General features: G+C 41.6%; 1 protein-coding gene across 3 annotated transcripts; it reads left to right on the top strand.

Moving 5' to 3' along the window:
- Positions 1 to 963: 963 nt before the first annotated feature.
- Positions 964 to 13,217, top strand: ccdc92 (coiled-coil domain containing 92). Of its 3 annotated transcripts, XR_007040788.1 has the most exons (5): positions 970 to 1,225; positions 7,207 to 7,370; positions 7,763 to 7,804; positions 10,045 to 12,696; positions 13,100 to 13,217. XR_007040788.1 is itself a non-coding variant. In XM_047382444.1 (4 exons), exons 2-4 carry the CDS (start codon positions 7,235 to 7,237, stop codon positions 10,851 to 10,853), a joined length of 987 nt encoding a protein of 328 aa, XP_047238400.1. In that variant the 5' UTR covers positions 964 to 1,225; positions 7,191 to 7,234; the 3' UTR covers positions 10,854 to 13,217. The 3 variants fall into 3 exon arrangements, 2 of the variants coding, with proteins under 2 accessions (XP_047238400.1, XP_047238399.1); XM_047382444.1 differs by having other exon boundaries at positions 964 to 1,225; positions 7,191 to 7,370; positions 10,045 to 13,217; XM_047382443.1 differs by having other exon boundaries at positions 10,045 to 13,217.
- The last annotated feature ends 6,669 nt before the right edge of the window (positions 13,218 to 19,886 follow it).

The following is a 19,886-nucleotide window of genomic DNA, read 5'->3' as shown; positions in this document are numbered from 1 at the left end:
AGGATGGAAATGAAATGTGATGCTTTTGTTTTGGGTTTGTATCGTTTGACACAGTAGCTGCTTCCTGTGGATTTAATGTGGCCAGAAATAATTTTGTGATATTCTGGGGCAGTGGGAAGTTTTGTCTTAGCCTTACTGAACTATTTACCACTTGCTTTACTTGTATACTTAATCATGGTCCAGCCAATATTAGATGTGGGATTTTGCATAAGGAACTTTTGCAGTTTTGGCTTCAGGTGGCATTAGATTTGAAATAAGCACAAACGTTTACAGTGTATCAGACTAAGGGATAATAGTGCATTGATCCCTGAATATGCCCCCCTTCTCTCTCTATTAATACGTTTTTAAGTAATAATTATCTATAAATGTGATAATTTCTTCTCTGGCAAATACGTTTTTTAAATGATTTTATTTTTTAAAACATTGCGTTCAAATCTGTTCTCTTATTTTTTTTTAGAAACAAGGTTGTTCATACAGCAGTTTTCACAAATGCACTAAGATTGTGTGTGTGCAGTGTGAGTGTCGACAAGAGGAAACAGGACTGACTGAAGAATAGCTACGGTTAAAAAGCAGCTCCTTAGACTACTAGTGAAGAGCATTGCTGCCCTCTGCTGCCCACCACCTGCCTAACAGCTTTCCCACCCTTACATTCCTTTAGGTCTTTTTACATTTTTTACATTACTTTTTACACGGTATTTTACCTGACGCATGTAGGATGTACCATATATTCATTAAGAAATTCTTACTTTAATGTTACAACAGTATCGCTAGGTGGCGGAAATACATCTCTAAAGAGCGTTCAAATGATTCCGTTGCCATGGCGATGACGCTTATGAACGCAAGACGGTCCGCACCCGCCACCTGCGCAGTTAATATTATTTAAAATTAGTAATCGTTTTTAGCCCTCCAATATACATCATAGAATATTCCAAATATATTTAAAATTCAAATAATCAACTGAAAAATATAAATATTTTGGTTGTAAATATTTGGGTTGTGGTCTGTAATTGCCCCTGGCTTCCCATGGTGCATCGCTTTATTTTGTCTAGTAGCTCAGGGAGATCTGACAGGAACACAGCCGACCGAGGCGAGCCGCTGGCAGCATCACCGATATGCCCTGCAAGGTGGAGTGCGTATAGCCGCCGCGGCCAGCCGTTAACTATTTATTACAACTATTTATTACATTTCAGAAGCTTCTCGACGCCCAAGTATTTTTAGGTGAAAGGTAAGCTTACATATATACACCGTTAACGTTGAGCTGCCGTTTCTGCGTTCCTAGCTTTCTAGCTAGGCTACATCAATAAAGGCGTAGTAGCTTAATTCACCTGCTCCAACAGATAAATTATCACACCAATTTAGACGTGACGATCAAACTTCAAAGGACTGTTGTTATCAGCTTGTGTTTCGTATTTTATTGGTCACTCTTAGTTCAGCTGGTTCGCTTTCATAGAATTGTATTAGTTAAAATTATTTTATTTTAAATATACTTGTCTGTCCGTCGGTTCTTATAGGCGAAACGGTGCAAGGCGAGAATAAAAATGAGGGGCTATGCCTTGTTTTGTGGGTGGTGTCGCATTTTCAGAAAAACGCAGAAAGCCGGTGTGTTTTTTTGTTGTTGTTTTTTTTTAATGAAAGTTACTTTCATTTTTATGTACCCCAATTATTTCAAGGGAATATCTGTTGACACATAACGAGCCAGTTTGCGGCTCCTTAAACTGAGCCGCTACACATAAAACTGGCTGCAAGAACAGCCGTTGTGATACCCCACTGAATGCAGTGATGGCATCTTTACATCATTACAGCACGGCTAGGTTTCCGACCATTAATGTTATTTTTTGATAACTACAGTGAAGGTCATGTCCTGACTGTCGTCTGTTGAAAGTTTACAATGCTGCTTGTGCGAAGTAACGATCCGCTGGCTGTTTTTGTCAGGAGCAGCAGTGGTCTTATTTTCAGGGTGCTGTCCGCAATGCAGGTGCTGAAAATGAAAGTATCAGGCCAGGCATGTCTGCCAACCTCCTGCCAGATATTTATATCTCCTCAGGGCTACAAGCAATAATTGTTACGGGGGCACTATTTTCTCGTTTTAAAATTCTTGCTGTTGATGGCCTGGTGTTAGGAAGTTACCTTAAACATGAGCAGAGCCCACCCAAGGTTGAATGGGGCCCTGAGCAGAATTTAATTTGGGCCCCCAAATCCAGTATATTTTATCTGTAATAAAACAACTGAAAATAAAACGTGGAGGCAGTGTAATTTATCCGAGGTACTTGTTTGCTCAGATAGTTGTGTCCTAGAGTTTGGAAAGGGGGACCATTTGTCACATATTTATTAATTAGTTTGAAGCTATATCCTTCATGAAATGTGACATCACAGACACAAGTAGCAAGTTTAACAAATAGATAAACTTGCAAAATTAAAATCTGATTGTTAACCTAACTTCTACACTGAAAATATATTCCTGTGTATGTATATGTACTTAGATTCAAATTAAATTTATATTTTAAACTTTGGAAACTTTGAAGAGTAGGTAATAATTTAAGAAATTATTTCCAACTATAAATTTGATGAGATCTATGTTCTGTGTGAGAAGTGATAGACTCTTGGGAGGCCCCCTGCTGGCCTGGGAGTCCTAAAGAGTGTCCCAGTGCATGCGTGGGTTCTCACCGGGTACTCCGGCTTCCTCCCACAGTCCAAAGACATGCCTGTTAGGTTAATTGGTCACTCTAAATTGCCCTTAGGTGTATGAATGAGTGTGTGGGTGGTTGTGTGTTGCCCTGCGATGGACTGGTGACCTGTCCAGGGTGTACCCCGCCTCTCGCCCATAGACTGCTGGAGATAGGCACCAGCTCCCCCACGACCCACTATGGAATAAGCGGTATAGAAAATGACTGACTGACTGAATATAGATGCCGTACATTAGAATAAGAAGTGGAAAAGAGAAACAGTGTTTCCCAGTGAAATCTGGTAGAATGTGTTTTGAACACTGCCGTGCAAAAACGGAGTTTGATTACAGGAAGTTGCTGCTAAGGTCTCGTGTTGGCTTAGTATGTCAGCTACTTCCTAATATTTCATGCTACTGTAATTCGTGCAGTATTTATTATTATTTAGAATCTCTTTTTTTTAGAAAATATTGATTGGTGTTGCAGTATCAAGGTATACCAAGATTAAAAAAGTTACTGTTTTAAAACTGCAAAGACCTTCCTTCATATTGTTCATGCTGTTATTTTATTGAGATGCCGGAGAAAATAGCAAAGTGACTGGAGTTTTCTCTGGCTTTATGGAGCATAGTTGACCAGCAAGTGTTGCTGCATGCTACCGGTGAGCTGGCTGAAAGGAGGCTACTTATTTACAGGCAAAACGAATTTTGCTGATTGGAAATACTTACAGTCACATAGAAACATTTATAGTCATGATCTGAAAACCAATAAAGCACCACCTTTACCAGTATTACATCAAAGTTTAGCAGGTGTTTATTCTAGATTTTTAGTCTGTATTAAAGTAAAACTAACATTAAATGTTGAGCAATTAGATCTTGTTATACATTTTGTTCTTAAGCTTAGTGTAAATACTGTGAAACTGGCCCATGCACACTTGCAATGCATTGTGGATCTTTATTTGCACAAAATGCACTTGATTAGAGAATGTTCCTGCATGGGTCTTGTGATGGCTTAGGATGGTAGCTTCTTCCTAATGTTTCATGCTGCTGCAGCATATGTATTATTCATCATTGATCTCGGTTTGGGAAAATACTGATTGGTGTATTTGTAAATAAAATAAAATGAAAGGAGATTCAGTCATGTCATGTCATTAGCTTTAATGAAAGGCTTAAATTCATTGTTGTCCTCTTTGTTACAGCCATGTTGCAGTATGTTTTATGAGCCCTGTTGATACTGAAGTTGTCTGAGGGCACGTCTTTGCAAGTGGAAAGCTTTCTGAGCTATTCTAGGAAAGAGCTGGGATGAGAGATATGCTTGCAGCGCAGGGTTTACCGGAAGGGCTCCACATTACTCATCAATTATAGATTATCCCCTCAGCCTTTATGATACACCGCTGGCTGTGTTTCTTCTAAACAGTCTGTGTTTTGGTGCTGGCATGCTTTTTACCTTTCCCCCCAGTAAGTCGTGAAATAAAGAAACATTTCCGCATCTGCTGAAACAAGAGAGCTTGCCCAGTCAGGTGTCTTAATATGAATTATTCATGCTAGTAAGCCAGTGATGTAAGAGTGAGAAGCTCTGGGATGTTTAATTGAAGCACGCTTGTATATGCAGGGATATATAGGGGCATGTTCAGGGATCGATGCACTATTATCCCTTAGTCTGATATTGGTATCTCACAGAGGATGGAGATGGTTAGACTGGGTGCTTGTTCCTTCTGTGGTCTGGTGAAGGAGATGAGGATGTTAGGGGAGGTAGGAAGGTGAGGCATGACAGGGAAGAGAGAGGCTTTTTTCAGGCTGACCTGCCGCACCCAGTGCCACCATTGTATGTATGAAGCTTTGGTGGTTTCTAGATCCTGGATGAGATATTACGTCAGTGCTGAGAGTGAATATCACTGTTTGTCCTTATGGTATACAGGTCCTTCTCAAAATATTAGCATATTGTGATAAAGTTCATTATTTTCCATAATGTCATGATGAAAATTTAACATTCATATATTTTAGATTCATTGCACACTAACTGAAATATTTCAGGTTTTTTATTGTCTTAATACGGATGATTTTGGCATACAGCTCATGAAAACCCAAAATTCCTATCTCACAAAATTAGCATATCATTAAAAGGGTCTCTAAATGAGCTATGAACCTAATCATCTGAATCAACAAGTTAACTCTAAACACCTGCAAAAGATTCCTGAGGCCTTTAAAACTCCCAGCCTGGTTCATCACTCAAAACCCCAATCATGGGTAAGACTGCCGACCTGACTGCTGTCCAGAAGGCCACTATTGACACCCTCAAGCAAGAGGGTAAGACACAGAAAGAAATTTCTGAACGAATAGGCTGTTCCCAGAGTGCTGTATCAAGGCACCTCAGTGGGAAGTCTGTGGGAAGTAAAAAGTGTGGCAGAAAACGCTGCACAACGAGAAGAGGTGACCGGACCCTGAGGAAGATTGTGGAGAAGGGCCGATTCCAGACCTTGGGGGACCTGCGGAAGCAGTGGACTGAGTCTGGAGTAGAAACATCCAGAGCCACCGTGCACAGGAGTGTGCAGGAAATGGGCTACAGGTGCCGCATTCCCCAGGTCAAGCCACTATTGAACCAGAAACAGCGGCAGAAGCGCCTGACCTGGGCTACAGAGAAGCAGCACTGGACTGTTGCTCAGTGGTCCAAAGTACTTTTTTCGGATGAAAGCAAATTCTGCATGTCATTCGGAAATCAAGGTGCCAGAGTCTGGAGGAAGACTGGGGAGAAGGAAATGCCACAATGCCAGAAGTCCAGTGTCAAGTACCCACAGTCAGTGATGGTCTGGGGTGCCGTGTCAGCTGCTGGTGTTGGTCTACTGTGTTTTATCAAGGGCAGGGTCAATGCAGCTAGCTATCAGGAGGTTTTGGAGCACTTTATGCTTCCATCTGCTGAAAAGCTTTATGGAGATGAAGATTTCATTTTTCAGCACGACCTGGCACCTGCTCACAGTGCCAAAACCACTGGTAAATGGTTTACTGACCATGGTATCACTGTGCTCAATTGGCCTGCCAACTCTCCTGACCTGAACCCCATAGAGAATCTGTGGGATATTGTGAAGAGAACGTTGAGAGACTCAAGACCCAACACTCTGGATGAGCTAAAGGCCGCTATCGAAGCATCCTGGGCCTCCATAAGACCTCAGCAGTGCCACAGGCTGATTGCCTCCATACCACGCCGCATTGAAGCAGTCATTTCTGCAAAAGGATTCCCGACCAAGTATTGAGTGCATAACTGTACATGATTATTTGAAGGTTGACGTTTTTTGTATTAAAAACACTTTTCTTTTATTGGTCGGATGAAATATGCTAATTTTGTGAGATAGGAATTTTGGGTTTTCATGAGCTGTATGCTACAATCATCCGTATTAAGACAATAAAAGACCTGAAATATTTCAGTTAGTGTGCAATGAATCTAAAATATATGAATGTTAAATTTTCATCATGACATTATAGAAAATAATAAACTTTATCACAATATGCTAATATTTTGAGAAGGACCTGTATGTGAAATAGTGCTGCACAATGAATTCCAAATATGGCTATTATATTTCAAAGGTCATAAATTAACACTTCACATGTCGCTATCATATTATTGGATAGAGTCTAATTGTAGTAGATGCCCAGACGTTGACACAGATTATAGTGCCCAAGATGCTAAAGGTCATCCAGAGTTGGAAACAATGCAATGACAGCCAAAAAAATACAGAGGAGAGACAAATGTGCATTTATTGCAACTGATATTGTCCTTGCAGAATCTTCTGACAATGCGTTTTCCTAATCTAAGATAAAATTAGTGTTTAGATTACCATTACTGATCTACTTTCTAAAGAAAAAACTTAAATAATGTGATGTCCCAAGAAGCCACGTTAGAACCACCTGCTTGGTAGTGTGTAGGTTGGTATTGCACTCTTTGGTAGTTGTCAGATTTCTAGGTTTCAGGTTGTGTTAGCAGTGCCAGTTCTGCTGTTGAGTAGCACCTCCGTAAGTGTCAGGACCCCAACGTGGAGCACTACATTATAATCGGAAACAGTGGTTTTAATGTGTTGGCTGACCTCTTCTTCCTCAGCAGACTCATTCTTGCCTTTTTACGTACCTTTTTCCCCACTGTGTGTTATTTAGTACAGGCCAAATTTACTGGGACGGCAAATTAAGATGTATAAAATCAGTGGGGAAGTTTGCTGAACCCAAGAAAACCCAAGAAAAGTACCCCATACCTACTGGTAATAATGAGTGTGATACATTGGGCCTTTTCTCACCTAAGGGATTGAACCAGGAGATCATGGAAAGATGAGTGGATCCCTAAGTGTGCTCAAATTAAATATTGGAAAATGAATTTCTTTAATAGTTTAGTTTATTTCATGTGGCATACTTTGAACAGCATACAGAAAAATGCTGTGGAACTTCGTAAAACCCTCCTGGTTTGTGGGTGGAACGGTGAGAATTACAGTTTGGTGTGCTGGAAGGCTCGACGCTTGTTTATAGTCTTCCCTCTCCCTCTTTGCTCTTTCTGTCTTCCCGGTGGCAAGGGTGGTGTGAATCCGAACACACATCGCCATGGCCTCAGCAAACGTAACACTGGAGAACCAGTTGCACAGTGCTCAGAAAAACCTGCTCTTTCTGCAGCAGGACCATGCTAACACACTAAAGGGGCTACACGCTGAGATCCACAGATTACAGCAGCAATGCACAGGTGAGCTCATGCATAAGCAGCTACAGCTTTTCTTGGCCCTCTGGTAAGTCAGCACATTTCAGAGGATTTTAAACATATATAATGTTTAATTGTGATCGTACCGCCGCTGAATTCAAAAGAGCAACTGCTGCTTAATCAAAGCAGATGCTAAATCTTTCACAGAATATCGGATGACTCTTAATTAATGATCTTTAGAAATAATGACTACACCCTGCAATTAACTGCTGACCGAACCTGCAATGATGTCACAGCTTCCATTTTAAGGAGATTAGATAACAGTTTAATGACCAACGTACAATGTTTTCTCAAAATTTAGTAAGCTTAGTTTGTAGGGAGGTCTCTGTGAACAGCTGCCTTGTGCTGTGTTTCAACCTCATCTTTCTTTTTCATAGACTTGACATATGAGCTCACCATGAGAAGCTCTGATCCATCAGGTAAGCCACAATCCTACTGTATTATGCAGTTATTAGTTATAAAATGGAATTAAAACATTTAATGGATTTTTTTTTAACTTCAGCTACTTTATGTTGAAGAAAAAAAACCACGTATTTACCACCTGGTTATTCTGCCTTTTTAAAATTCACCTAATGTTTTTCTTTGGAAAGCAGAATATGAAATCATAAGAAAAAAAATGGTATCATCAACACAGGAAATCACTCTCGTTGCACCTCTAACTCTTATGGTGGGAATTTGGTAAGGAATGAACATCACTAATGTAAACTGAAATAAAATCAAAAAAGGTTCCAACATTTTTGTACACAAATTTAAAGATAACATAAGCATGGAAATTTCTTTTTACTCATGGAAATAAACATCCTCTAATTGTGGAGATTCTATTATTAATGTGAGAGGACTGGGCTACACTACACTGTTTTTATCCAGAAATGTAATGAGATACTGGTTGGCACAATTTTCAGCTCAACTGCTCCGGACCAGTGAACAGCCCATCAGAAATAGAAAAATTCAGTAATTTATAGATCTGACTGAACCGAACCACATCGCTATCGGGTCTGTGTGTCTTATTTCTAGTATCAGTAAGGTGTTTAAGATGAAGTCACAGAAAGCACAGAGAGGTAAGATGTCAAGACATGTTTGCGGCTTATTCAGGCTGCAAGAGAGAGCTAGACTTTGAGCGGATAACAGGAAGGCTTAACCGAGTTCAACAAAGTTTGTCTCTTTTATTCTTTTGAGCTTGCCACTTTAATTTGTTATGATGAATGCTGGATTTGCAACTACTGGCAACATTTAGGAAGTCTCAGAGTTTAGCTAAGGATCTTGTGGGGAATAGACACATAGAATAATGTTTAATGTAGTCATGCTAGCTGCACTTACCTAGGCTTACCTGTGCTAATGGCTAATATAAGATGTTAAAGACAAGGATGTGTAGTTGCCTCCACTCCAATTATGGATAATAAATGATCACACATGTCAGGAAGGTTAGAAAGAAAGTTTGAATGCTGTTCCTTTCTCTTCTTATGGTTCAAGAAAAATTGTATTTGGCTAAAATCTGTATCAGCAGGTCAAAGCTTTTCAAAAACTGGAGGTTGTAAATCGGCCACAAAATGTTAATGCTATTAAAAATATTCTTTTTCAAATGAATGCATTTAGGAATAGTTCTTTTCATGTTAAACAATCTGATAAATTCCTGTATGGTTTCAAGTGTTTTGATGGCATGTAGGGGAGTGATCCACATTCTGACAGAAGCTACAAGGCAAGCTCTGCACCACACAGGGCTGTCTATCAGCAGACAGGTTTCTTTGCCCTCTTCCCTGGTTAAAAAAAAAAAGTCTTACCTAGGTGTGACTCACTGATGTTAATTATAGCTCCCAGCTGACCCTTTCCACAAAACCATGACTTGATGAAGTCAAATCCTGGTCCTATTCAACTGAAACGCTACAGCACAGCAAGGAACACTCCTGAATACACTTTAAATGTATTAACTGTCTGCTGTTGAGCACGCTGATGTAGGTGTCTGAGTATGAAGTGTCCCACATGGGATCACGATGTGATGTAGGCTTTTTGACAGAGCTGTGCTGGATCAATATTGTTAAGGCCTCCAGTCAGATTCGCTATCATGTTAGTGTGGGACATCTCTTAGATTGGAGTGCAGGAAATGAGATTATCTGTCGCAGCACTAATGCACAGCCTCCAACCTGCTCGCTGCAGCTGCGCCAACTGAGCTGACAATGCACCATCTTCCGTCTGAGTCCATGAAGGGAATATGATACTCATGTTTCCAACCATCCACTTTTCTGATTGACGACTGAGATTAAGAAATGAAAAGTGAGGTGCAGATTTCTATACAGGCAGTTTCATGTGAATATAAAACAGTAATTTGCTGCATACTTCTTTGCACACACAGTACATAGCATGTCGGGTGCCTGCAATGAGGTGTTGCACAGTAAGGTAGGAGCTGCAGTGATGGAGATCAGATGAGAGCCGCTAAGAGCTGTAAAGTGGGACTGGAGCTCTCAAACCACTGCAAACGACTCTCCAGAGGATCATGCTGTCTCCCTGCGTGCTGACAGACTGAGCTTAATGCATGGGTGTTCAATCTAATATGGTTCTCTAAAACTCTGCAGGCGTGTTTTTTTTTCTTATGTGTCTCATATGTCATTTTTATATCAGACACTTAACAGCTGTGATGTTGCTCTGCTCATTACTGTGTTTTCAGACAGCAGTGAAGAACGATGCAGGGAGCTGCAAAGGAGGTGTGAGGAGCTGGAGGCCCAACTTAAAAAGAAGGAGGAGGAGAACACAGAACTGCTCAGGGACCTGGAGCAAAAGAATGCTATGATTTCCGTCCTAGAAAACACCATCAAAGAGAGAGAGAAGAAGTACCTGGAGGAGCTTAAGATGAAGAGCCATAAGTTGGCCGTGTTGTCCGGGGAGTTGGAGCAGAGGGCAAGCACAATCGCTTACCTCACCTCTCAGCTTCATGCCACTAAGAAGAAGCTTTTGGCTGGGAGTTCCTCTGAGGCAAGTCCTAACGTCAGTCCCATCAGCTCATACAAGCCAACGCCCCCCTCTGTCAAAGACAGGCAGCCTGAAACTCCACGTCGCCGAATGAAGAAAAGCCTCTCCCAGCCTCTTCACCCAGAGCTCACAGAGGTGTACCGCCTTGGTCCTGATGGGAGGCGAGTGGTTCTGCGAGAACCAGTCGATGCCATGCCTGACCCCACACCCTTCTTGCAGGCAAGCCGAGAATCTCCCGAACCGCAGGTAGTCCGTGAACGCCCCGCCGTCATCCCTCCCATCGCCTCTGACCGCTCTCCCGTCCCTCCCCTGGGTGCCACAGCCAACCCTCGACACAGCCCCGCTCGGGACCGTCAGTACAGGGCCCATGTGGGCGTGGCGCACCGCATCCCACACGGCAGCGCTCCACTTGCCCAACCTCAAGCCGAGCTGGAGACGCTGGCAGTGGACCAGGTCAATGAGGACAAGGTTGTGCAGAAGCGCTCAGAAGCTGATAGGACAGTTTAACACTGCAATGCTGAACCTGCGCATTAGCACAGATGTACATTTAGGACCAGATGCATAAAATTCAGTTTTATGACTTAAACTGAGTGTAATCACAAAGGCAACAATGTGCTTATGCATTCTATTTACCAGATTTATAAAGCATCGCATGGGGTGCCTTCCAGAAATATTCATACTGCATGAACTTTTTAACATTTTATCACGTTACCACCACAAACAGCAGTGTATTTTGGGGTGGATTTTTAGAAACAATCTGAAAATTGTGGTGTGCATTTGGATTTAACTTCCCTTAGTCAGTACTTTTAGAACCACCTTTGGTTGCAGTTATTGCTGAAAGTCTTCCTTTCTACCAGCTTTGAACATCTAGAGCATGAAGGTTTGGGCCATTCATATTTGCAAAATAGCTCAAGCTTAGTAAGAATGAATAGAATCTGGCATCAGTTTTCAAATCTTGCTGCAGATTCTGCAAATGATTTAAGGCTGGACATTGACTAAACCATTCGAACACATCATTATGCATGGATTTTAATATTCATTTTATTGTTTTTAAAGTTGTTTTGCTGTTTTGGGTGAACGACCACCACAGTTTTTAGCAGCCTCTAACAAGTTCTCTTCCAGGGTTGCCCTGTATTCAGCTCCAAGACATTATCTAAGAAACTTCTGAGGCCTTCACTGAGATAAAATTACACACAGAGGGACTCTGCTTACCAATTAGGTGACTTCTAGGGGCAATAGGTGGCACTGGATTTTGTTTATGGGTATCAGAGTAAATAGGGTTGAATAAATAACAAGGACAACGTTTTTTTTATATGCAATAAAGTACAATTTTTCTTCCGCTGCACAATGATGGAGTAGTTTTGTCGACCTATTGCATAAACCTCAATAAAATAGACTGAAGTTTGCGATTTTAATGTAAAAAGTTCAAGGCACAGGAATATATTTGCAAGACACTGCGGGATATGCTTATATCAGTAAATTTAAATCATTTATAAAATTTTATGGCCATGCAAATCCTTCATACTTTAACCCGTTCATGGTTTAAGGTATGAAGGAACTCTTTCTAGTCTCAGTTGTGAACCAATGAACAGAACAAAACTCTAAGGACCTTGACGAAAGTAAAATAGAGACGGTATTAAACGTGAGGCTGTGAAGCACATGAGCCTACATATCAAGCTGTGGAAGAAGATAAAAAAAAAAGCAAAGTTAAAGTCTTCCAACACCTCTAGATGAACCTGCTTGTTTGATTTCACTTCAGACTCTATCACCTTTTTTTTTCTTATGTCAGTTTATCAGGTACGATGTGCAAACTCACACTTTGCCCATTCCACTTTAAACATACAAGTCTAATGTGTAGGAAGGGGTATATGCATTGTTTTTTAGTTATGCAATATTTATGCATCTGACCCTAGTGTACACATTACATTGCAAGAACAGCAAAGAGCCTGAACCACTGTGCCGCCTGCTTTTTACGCAACACAGCAGTATAAACAAACGCATCATTTCGTGGTATTCCATGAGGACTTTTCTTCATCTACCGTAGAAAGGGACTACTGTAAAGCATGCCAAATGAGTTTAATTTATTTCCCAGTGAGTTTTTGTACTATACACATCTTCATGTTTTGCTTAGACCTTCTGTTGGATCTGTTTTACATGGTGCATACAGCCAATTCTCAGCCAAATATCTGCGCCAGTGCCTGCTTAACCGACCTAGTCATTCACAAGCTGTGAAATGTAGTCATGGCTATAAGTTACCTTTACGTTTCTGGGTTTGCTCCACCTTCACAGTAACGGGCTGGAAGTAGCAGCAGTCGATATAACAAGACGTCAGCAGCTTCATAGGATAGAGGTGAAGTAATCACACTACTACTCCGCAAATATCTTTTATTTGATGTCTGTATAACCACGTGACTGTAGGTAGAAGCTGCAAAATGTGTAACTGAAATGTGCCGGTTATCAAGTTGAAATTTGAACTTTTCTTTTGCTTATTGAAGGAAGCAGCACTGAAATATTTTAATGCAATATGAATATATATCAAGCTGGGAGTGTTTTCTGTGTGTATGAGCGAGGAGAGTCTGAGGAAGGATGAGGGAGGATTTAGTTTTTGGTTGAACACTATTTGTTGATGCTATTTGTCATACAAGGGCATTTTTAAAACACTGCTGGATATTGTTATATCACTAACTGTACTTTTTAGAAAGCTGTCGATTTGTAATGAGTTTTTTTTTATTTTTATTTATTGTTTATTATAGGACCCAAAAGAAAAAGCAGCCCTGATACACTCTGTACTTATGGCACCACCAAAATGTTGGCAATTAAATCTCTTAATAGCCACAGTGAAATCACTTGTCATTAAAGAATACAAAATAATACATGGTTTGGTTATTTTGTTCATATGAATGCCTGACAAACTGGAGAAAAGGTCATTTCACTCAGTTGGGTTTGTTTCTAGAAGAAGTTCATTTTGCTCAAACATTAGCTCAAATATTTTTGATTGTGGAGCATGACACCTCTGACGAGTTGCCAAATGTTTAAGGCCACAGACACTTTAATTATTCTTCATTTAGGGATTCCCTTTTTTCCTCTATGGAAAAAAAACATTTACAAACAGGCAAATCTTACACTGCCAAAATTAGAAGGTTAATACATTACCAAACGTAATAATAGTAAAAAAAAAAATAAACAGGAATGTGGATTTTATCTTGAAAGAACTGAGCTTCTCATGGCACAGAGGAATCATCTTAAGAATATTTTGTTGGGCAGAAGAAACTTTTTGCACCAATCTGCTGTGAAGAGGATTCACAATGTTTTCTGTTATGTTCTGCAGCCTGAACAGAGCCATCTCCAGCTTGTTCGCACTGCTGCCGCACCAACAGATACAAACACATTATCCTTTTCACTGTGACACATACTGCTGTAAACATTTAAGAAGCAAAGCTTCCTCTACAATCTGCTTTCTTTACAACCAGGGTTGCCTTTCATATTCAGCCTCCTGCTCACAACTCTACAGCCCTCCACTGCCCACTGTTCCAGTTTTATAAATGATCATGCAAAGCTGCACTCCCTTTTTCAGGAGTTTAATCAACCATTCCTTGGGTTTCAACTGTGTTAGACAGTAAATGATTCATTGTCAAAACTGGTTTCAAATGCTGAATATCAGGCATTTTTCCAAGTCTCCTTATAGGTATATTTGTGTATCACTTATGTTGCACTTCATTAAATTTCCTGTCTTGATCACAAATAAAACAAAACACTAGTAATTTTTATTAAATGTATACTTAAACATGTATTTTCTGAAGATAAATAGGAAGCAATTGAAAATCCCTAGCAGTAATAAATGTTGCTGCTGGCTTCGGACCATCATTAGATGTGGACATGCCCTGCATAAAGCATGTCATACTTGGATAAAACAGTGTTTGATCCACTGTAGAAAAGTCAGTGTTTGAATCACGTGGAGTCACAAGTTCATGAGCCACCGGTTCAAAAACAGCTGCATACCAGTTTACTTTTAATCAAACAACCTTTTCTTTACTATGACGTCAAATAACGCCAATAGAAAATCTGAGTATGGTCTAAACTTTAATTTCTGTAGTCCTCCACTGCCCACAATGTGAGCATTAATGCTCATGGTAACTCTGGAGGAGCTGCAGAGATGTACAGCTCAGTTGGGAGAACACGTTGACAGGACATTTATTAATCATGCAGGTAACAAATCAGGCCTTTAAAGAAAAGCAATAAGAAGGAAACCATTGTTAAATTCAGACCTAAATCCAACGGCAAATCAGTGGCCAGACTTAAAAATGTAAGATCACAGATGCTCTCTGGCCAATCTGACTGAGCTGGAGCTATTTCTCAAAGAAGAATGAACAACAGTTTCGGCCTCCAAGTTGTGAAACCCTGGTACATCACAGATTTTACACTTTTATTCGTAAAAACAAATTGTGAAAACCACGTAATACTTTTCGTTGGCATATGACAGAAAATCTAAATAAAATCCTTTTAAGTTTGTATTTGTAACCTAAAACACTTCAAGTGGTATTAATATTTTGCATGGTTCTGTATTCCTCTTTAAAGTGGCTCTTATTGGCACATAGAACAGATTCAGGGAGAATATCCTATCGGGCTCCTACAGTGCCTTGCGAAAGTATTCGGCCTCCTTGAACTTTTCAACCTCTTGCCACATTTCAGGCTTCTAACATAAAGATATAAAATTCTAATTTTTTGAGAAAAATCAACAACAAGGGGAACACAGTCATGAAGTGGAATGAAATTTATTGGATGTGTCAAACTTTTTTAACAAATAAAAAATTGAAAAGTGGGGCGTGCAATATTATTCGGCCCCCTTGCGTGAATACTTTGTAGCGCCACCCTTTACTGCAATTACAGATGCAAGTCCCTTGGGGTTTGTTTCTATCAGTTTTGCACATCGAGAGACTGAAATTCTTGCCCATTCTTCCTTGCAGAACAGCTCAAGCTCAGTGAGGTTGGATGGAGAGCGTTCGTGAACAATAGTCTTCGGCTCTTTCCACAGATTCTCGATTGGATTCAGGTCTGGACTTTGACTTGACCATTTCAACACCTGGATACGTTTCTTTGTGAACCATTCCATTGTAGATTTGGCTTTATGTTCAAGATGGCGCCGACGATGGCAGCCTCAGAGCTTCGCTCTCTCTTTGTTTTTGTATTTTATGTGTTTTTATGTTTTCGAGCCACAGTTCTGTGGTCTCATTCAGTAGAGAGGAACTTCTCAACATCAGAGAGTCCTCTCTTGGGTTTTTTTCACCATTTTTCATCGATCCGAGGTTCACTGAGCTCCTGGCAAGTGGAGCTGCGGCTCTATATGGGATACTGCGCCGAAAACGGCGGAGGGGAAAGCGTGCTGGCGCGCTGTTAAAGCTCCGCAAAAGAGGACTTCGCACACCACTGCCTTCAATCCACCTGGCAAATGTCCGCTCTCTCAACAACAAGATGGACGAGCTGCTTCTTCTCACCGGTAAAACCTCCGTGGATCAGCGGTTCTCTGCTTCACCGAGACATGGCTGGGTGAAAACATCCCGGACCGCGCACTGCTGTTGCCGGACTTCCAGCTGCTCAGAGCGGATCGCAGCGTGGAGCTATCGGGGAAGAAGCGAGGAGGCGGAATCTGCTTTTATATAAATGAAGGTTGGTGCAGAGACGTAAAAGTGCTGGGAAAAACATGTAGCCCGGATCTGAAGTCATTTTCCATAATCTGTAAACAGTTTTATTCACCGAGAGAGTTTTCCTCGTTTATAATAATCGGCTCATATTTTCCACCGCATGGCTGCACTTCTGCCGCGGAAAAACATCTTGCTGAGCTGATTACAGACGTTGAGAAAAAATACACGGACTTTTTCATCATAATACTGGGAGATTTTAACAGAGCAAACCTCTCTAATGAACTCCCCAAATACAGACAGCATATTAAGTGTCCCACCAGAGACAAAAACACACTGGACCATTGTTACACAGCTTTAAAGGACTCATATCATGCTGTTACCAGGGCTGCTCTGGGTTTTTCAGATCATTGTCTTATCCACCTCATCCCAACCTACAGACAGAAACTAAGAGCTTCCAAACCCACGGTTCACACTGTTAAGAAGTGGACTGAGGAATCAAAGCAGATGCTACAGGCCTGCTTTGAATGCACAGACTGGACTGTTTTTGAAACTTCAGCCACTGACTTAAACCAACTAACTGATGTGGTGACATCATACATCAGTTTCTGTGAGGACATGTCTGTGCAGACCAAGACCTTCTGCACCTTTGGGAACAACAAGCCATGGTTTACTCCACACCTCAGAAATCTGCGCAGGGATAAGGAAGAAGCTCACAGCACTGGAGATTGGGCGCGGTACAGGCAGCCCAGGAACAAACTAACAAAGGAGATCAAAGCAGCCAAGAGAAGCTACAGTGAGAAGCTGAAGAACATCCTTTCTACTGGTGACACTTCAGCTGCATGGACTGGTCTGAGAAACCTGACTGCCTATAGGAGCCCCTCCACCCATCCTGAACAGAGTCGTCTCCTGGCCAACCGTCTGAATGGCTTCTACTGCAGACATGACAAGAAGCCATTCACACCTCAAATCATCCCCTCTACATCCCATTCAGGAACAAATTCCTCCCATAAAGCAACCAACCCCCCACCATCAGATCCTCTGCCTGCACTAAAGATCTCAGAGGAAGAAGTAAACAGGCTCTTTCAGCGCATGAAAACAAAGAAAGCTGGAGGACCTGATAACGTCTCCCCATCATGTCTGAAAGCTTGTGCAAATCAACTCGCTCTGATCTTCACAAGGATCTTCAACAAATAACTGGAGAAATGTGAGGTCCCCTCCTGCCTCAAACGATCCACCATCATCCCGATTCCCAAGAAACCCACCATCCTAGGATTAAATGACTACAGGCCCGTAGCCCTGACGTCTGTGGTCATGAAATCCTTTGAGCGGCTGGTGTTGAAGCACCTGAAAGACATCACAGGCCCCCTGCTGGACCCCCTGCAGTTTGCTTACCAAGCAAACAGGTCGGCAGATGATGCTGTTAACTTAGGTCTACACTTCATCCTGCAACACCTCAACCATCCAGGGACGTACGCCAGGATCCTGTTTGTAGACTTCAGCTCGGCCTTCAACACCATCATACCAGACATCCTCCACCAGAAGCTCACCCAGCTCAACATCCCAGCCTCCACCAGTCAGTGGATCAACAGCTTCCTGACAGACCGACAGCAGCAGGTGAGACTGGGGAGCATCTTCTCCCGATCCAGATCAATAAGTACTGGTGGCCCCCAGGGATGTGTTTTATCCCCACTCCTCTTCTCTCTGTACACAAATGACTGCACTTCATCGGACTCGTCCGTGAAACTCCTTAAGTTTGCAGATGACACCACTGTCATTGGACTGATCCAGGATGGTGATGAGTCTGCATACAGACAGCAGGTGGATCGGCTGGTACACTGGTGCGGTCAGAACTACCTTGAACTGAACCCACTCAAGACTGTGGAAATGGTGGTGGACCTTCGGAGAACACCACCCCCATACACCCCCCTCACTATCCTCAACAACACTATATCGGCCGTGGACCACTTCAGGTTCTTAGGAAGCACCATCTCTGAGGACCTGAGATGGTCTTCACACATAGACACTGTTCGAAAGAAGGCCCAGCAGAGACTGTACTTCCTGAGGCAACTCAAGAAGTTCAACCTTCCACAGGAGCTGCTGGTCATCTTCTACACTGCCATCATTCAATCTGTCCTGTCTTCATCCATCTCAGTATGGTTTGGCTCATCCACAAAACAGAACAGGTCCAGACTGCAACGAATGATCAGGAATGCAGAGAGAATAATCAGAGCTGACCTTCCCTCCATCCAGAACCTATACATGTCTAGGGTCAGGAAAAGAGCTGCTAAAATCTCTGCAGACCCCACACACCCTGCACATAAAATGTTTAGAGTTTTACCTTCAGGCCACCGCTACAGAGCACTGTTCACTAAAACCAGCCGCCACAGAGACAGTTTCTTCCCCCATGATGTTTCTATGTTGAACATTCAATAGAGTACAAAACAACAGCATACAGATGTTACAAATGCACCTTTTTTATTAGATATGTGTACATTGTAAATTTGTATATTCTGTAATGTAAAAACAGAACAAAAGAGCAAAGTGTACCGGAGTCAAATTTCTTGTTTGTATGTACGAACTTGGCAATAAAGCTGATTCTGATGTTTTGGATCATTGTCTTGTTGGAAGATAAATCTCCGTCCCAGTCTCAGGTCTCTTGCAGACTCCAACAGGTTTTCTTCCAGAATGGTCCTGTATTTGGCCCCATCCATCTTCCCATCAATTTTGACCATCTTCTCTGTCCCTGCTGACAAAAAGCAGGCCCAAACCATGATGCTGCCACCACCATGTTTGACAGTGGGGATGGTGTGTTCAGGGTGATGACCTGTGTTGCTTTTACTCCAAACATATCGTTTTGCATTGTGGCCAAACAGTTGGATTTTGGTTTCATCTGACCAGAGCACCTTCTTCCACATGTTTGGTGTGTCTCCCAGGTGGCTTGTGGCAAACTTTAAACAAGACTTTTTATGGATATCTTTGAGAAATGGCTTTCTTCTTGCCACTCTTCCATAAAGGCCAGATTTGTGCAGTGTACGACTGATTGTTGTCCTATGGACAGACTCTCCCACCTCAGCTGTAGATCTCTGCAGTTCATCCAGAGTGATCATGGACCTCTTGGCTGCATCTCTGATCAGTCTTCTCCTTGTTCAAGATGAAAGTTTAGAGGGACGGCCGGGTCTTGGTAGATTTGCAGTGGTCTGATACTCCTTCCATTTCAATATGATTGCTTGCACAGTGCTCCTTGGGATGTTTAAAGCTTGGGAAATCTTTTTGTATCCAAATCCGCTTTAAACTTCTCTACAACAGTATCTCAGACCTGCCTGGTGTGTTCCTTGGTCTTCATGATGCTCTCTGCACTTTGAACAGAACCCTGAGACTATCACAGAGCAGGTGCATTTATACGGAGACTTGATTACACACAGGTGGATTCTATTTATCATCATCAGTCATTTGGGACAACATTGGATCATTCAGAGATCCTCACTGAACTTCTGGAATGAGTTTGCTGCACTGAAAGTAAAGGGGCCGAATAATATTGCACACCCCACTTTTCAGTTTTTTATTTGTTAAAAAGGTTTGACACATCCAATAAATTTCATTCCACTTCACGATTGTGTCGCACTTGTTGATTCTTCACAAAAAATTAGAATTTTATATCTTTATATTTGAAGCCTGAAATGTGGCAAGAGGTTGAAAAGTTCAAGGGGGCTGAATACTTTCGCAAGGCACTGTATAAGTACTCAATGATTGGGTTTAAGTAACTAGTGACACTTTAAGAGGCCGAAAACTACGTGGCCTTTCAAGTCACCCCGACCAATAAGTTAATCCACCTTTTGTGGCTAGAATGAGTGGAAACCATAAGAGTTTTTTTATTTGCTTGAAAAAATGCAAATAAACCAAG

This window comes from Girardinichthys multiradiatus, chromosome 12 (genome assembly GCF_021462225.1).
Source record: "Girardinichthys multiradiatus isolate DD_20200921_A chromosome 12, DD_fGirMul_XY1, whole genome shotgun sequence".
Classification (NCBI taxonomy): domain Eukaryota; kingdom Metazoa; phylum Chordata; class Actinopteri; order Cyprinodontiformes; family Goodeidae; genus Girardinichthys; species Girardinichthys multiradiatus.
Note: the sequence above shows the minus strand (reverse complement) of the source record. Positions and strands in the feature narration are given on the sequence as shown.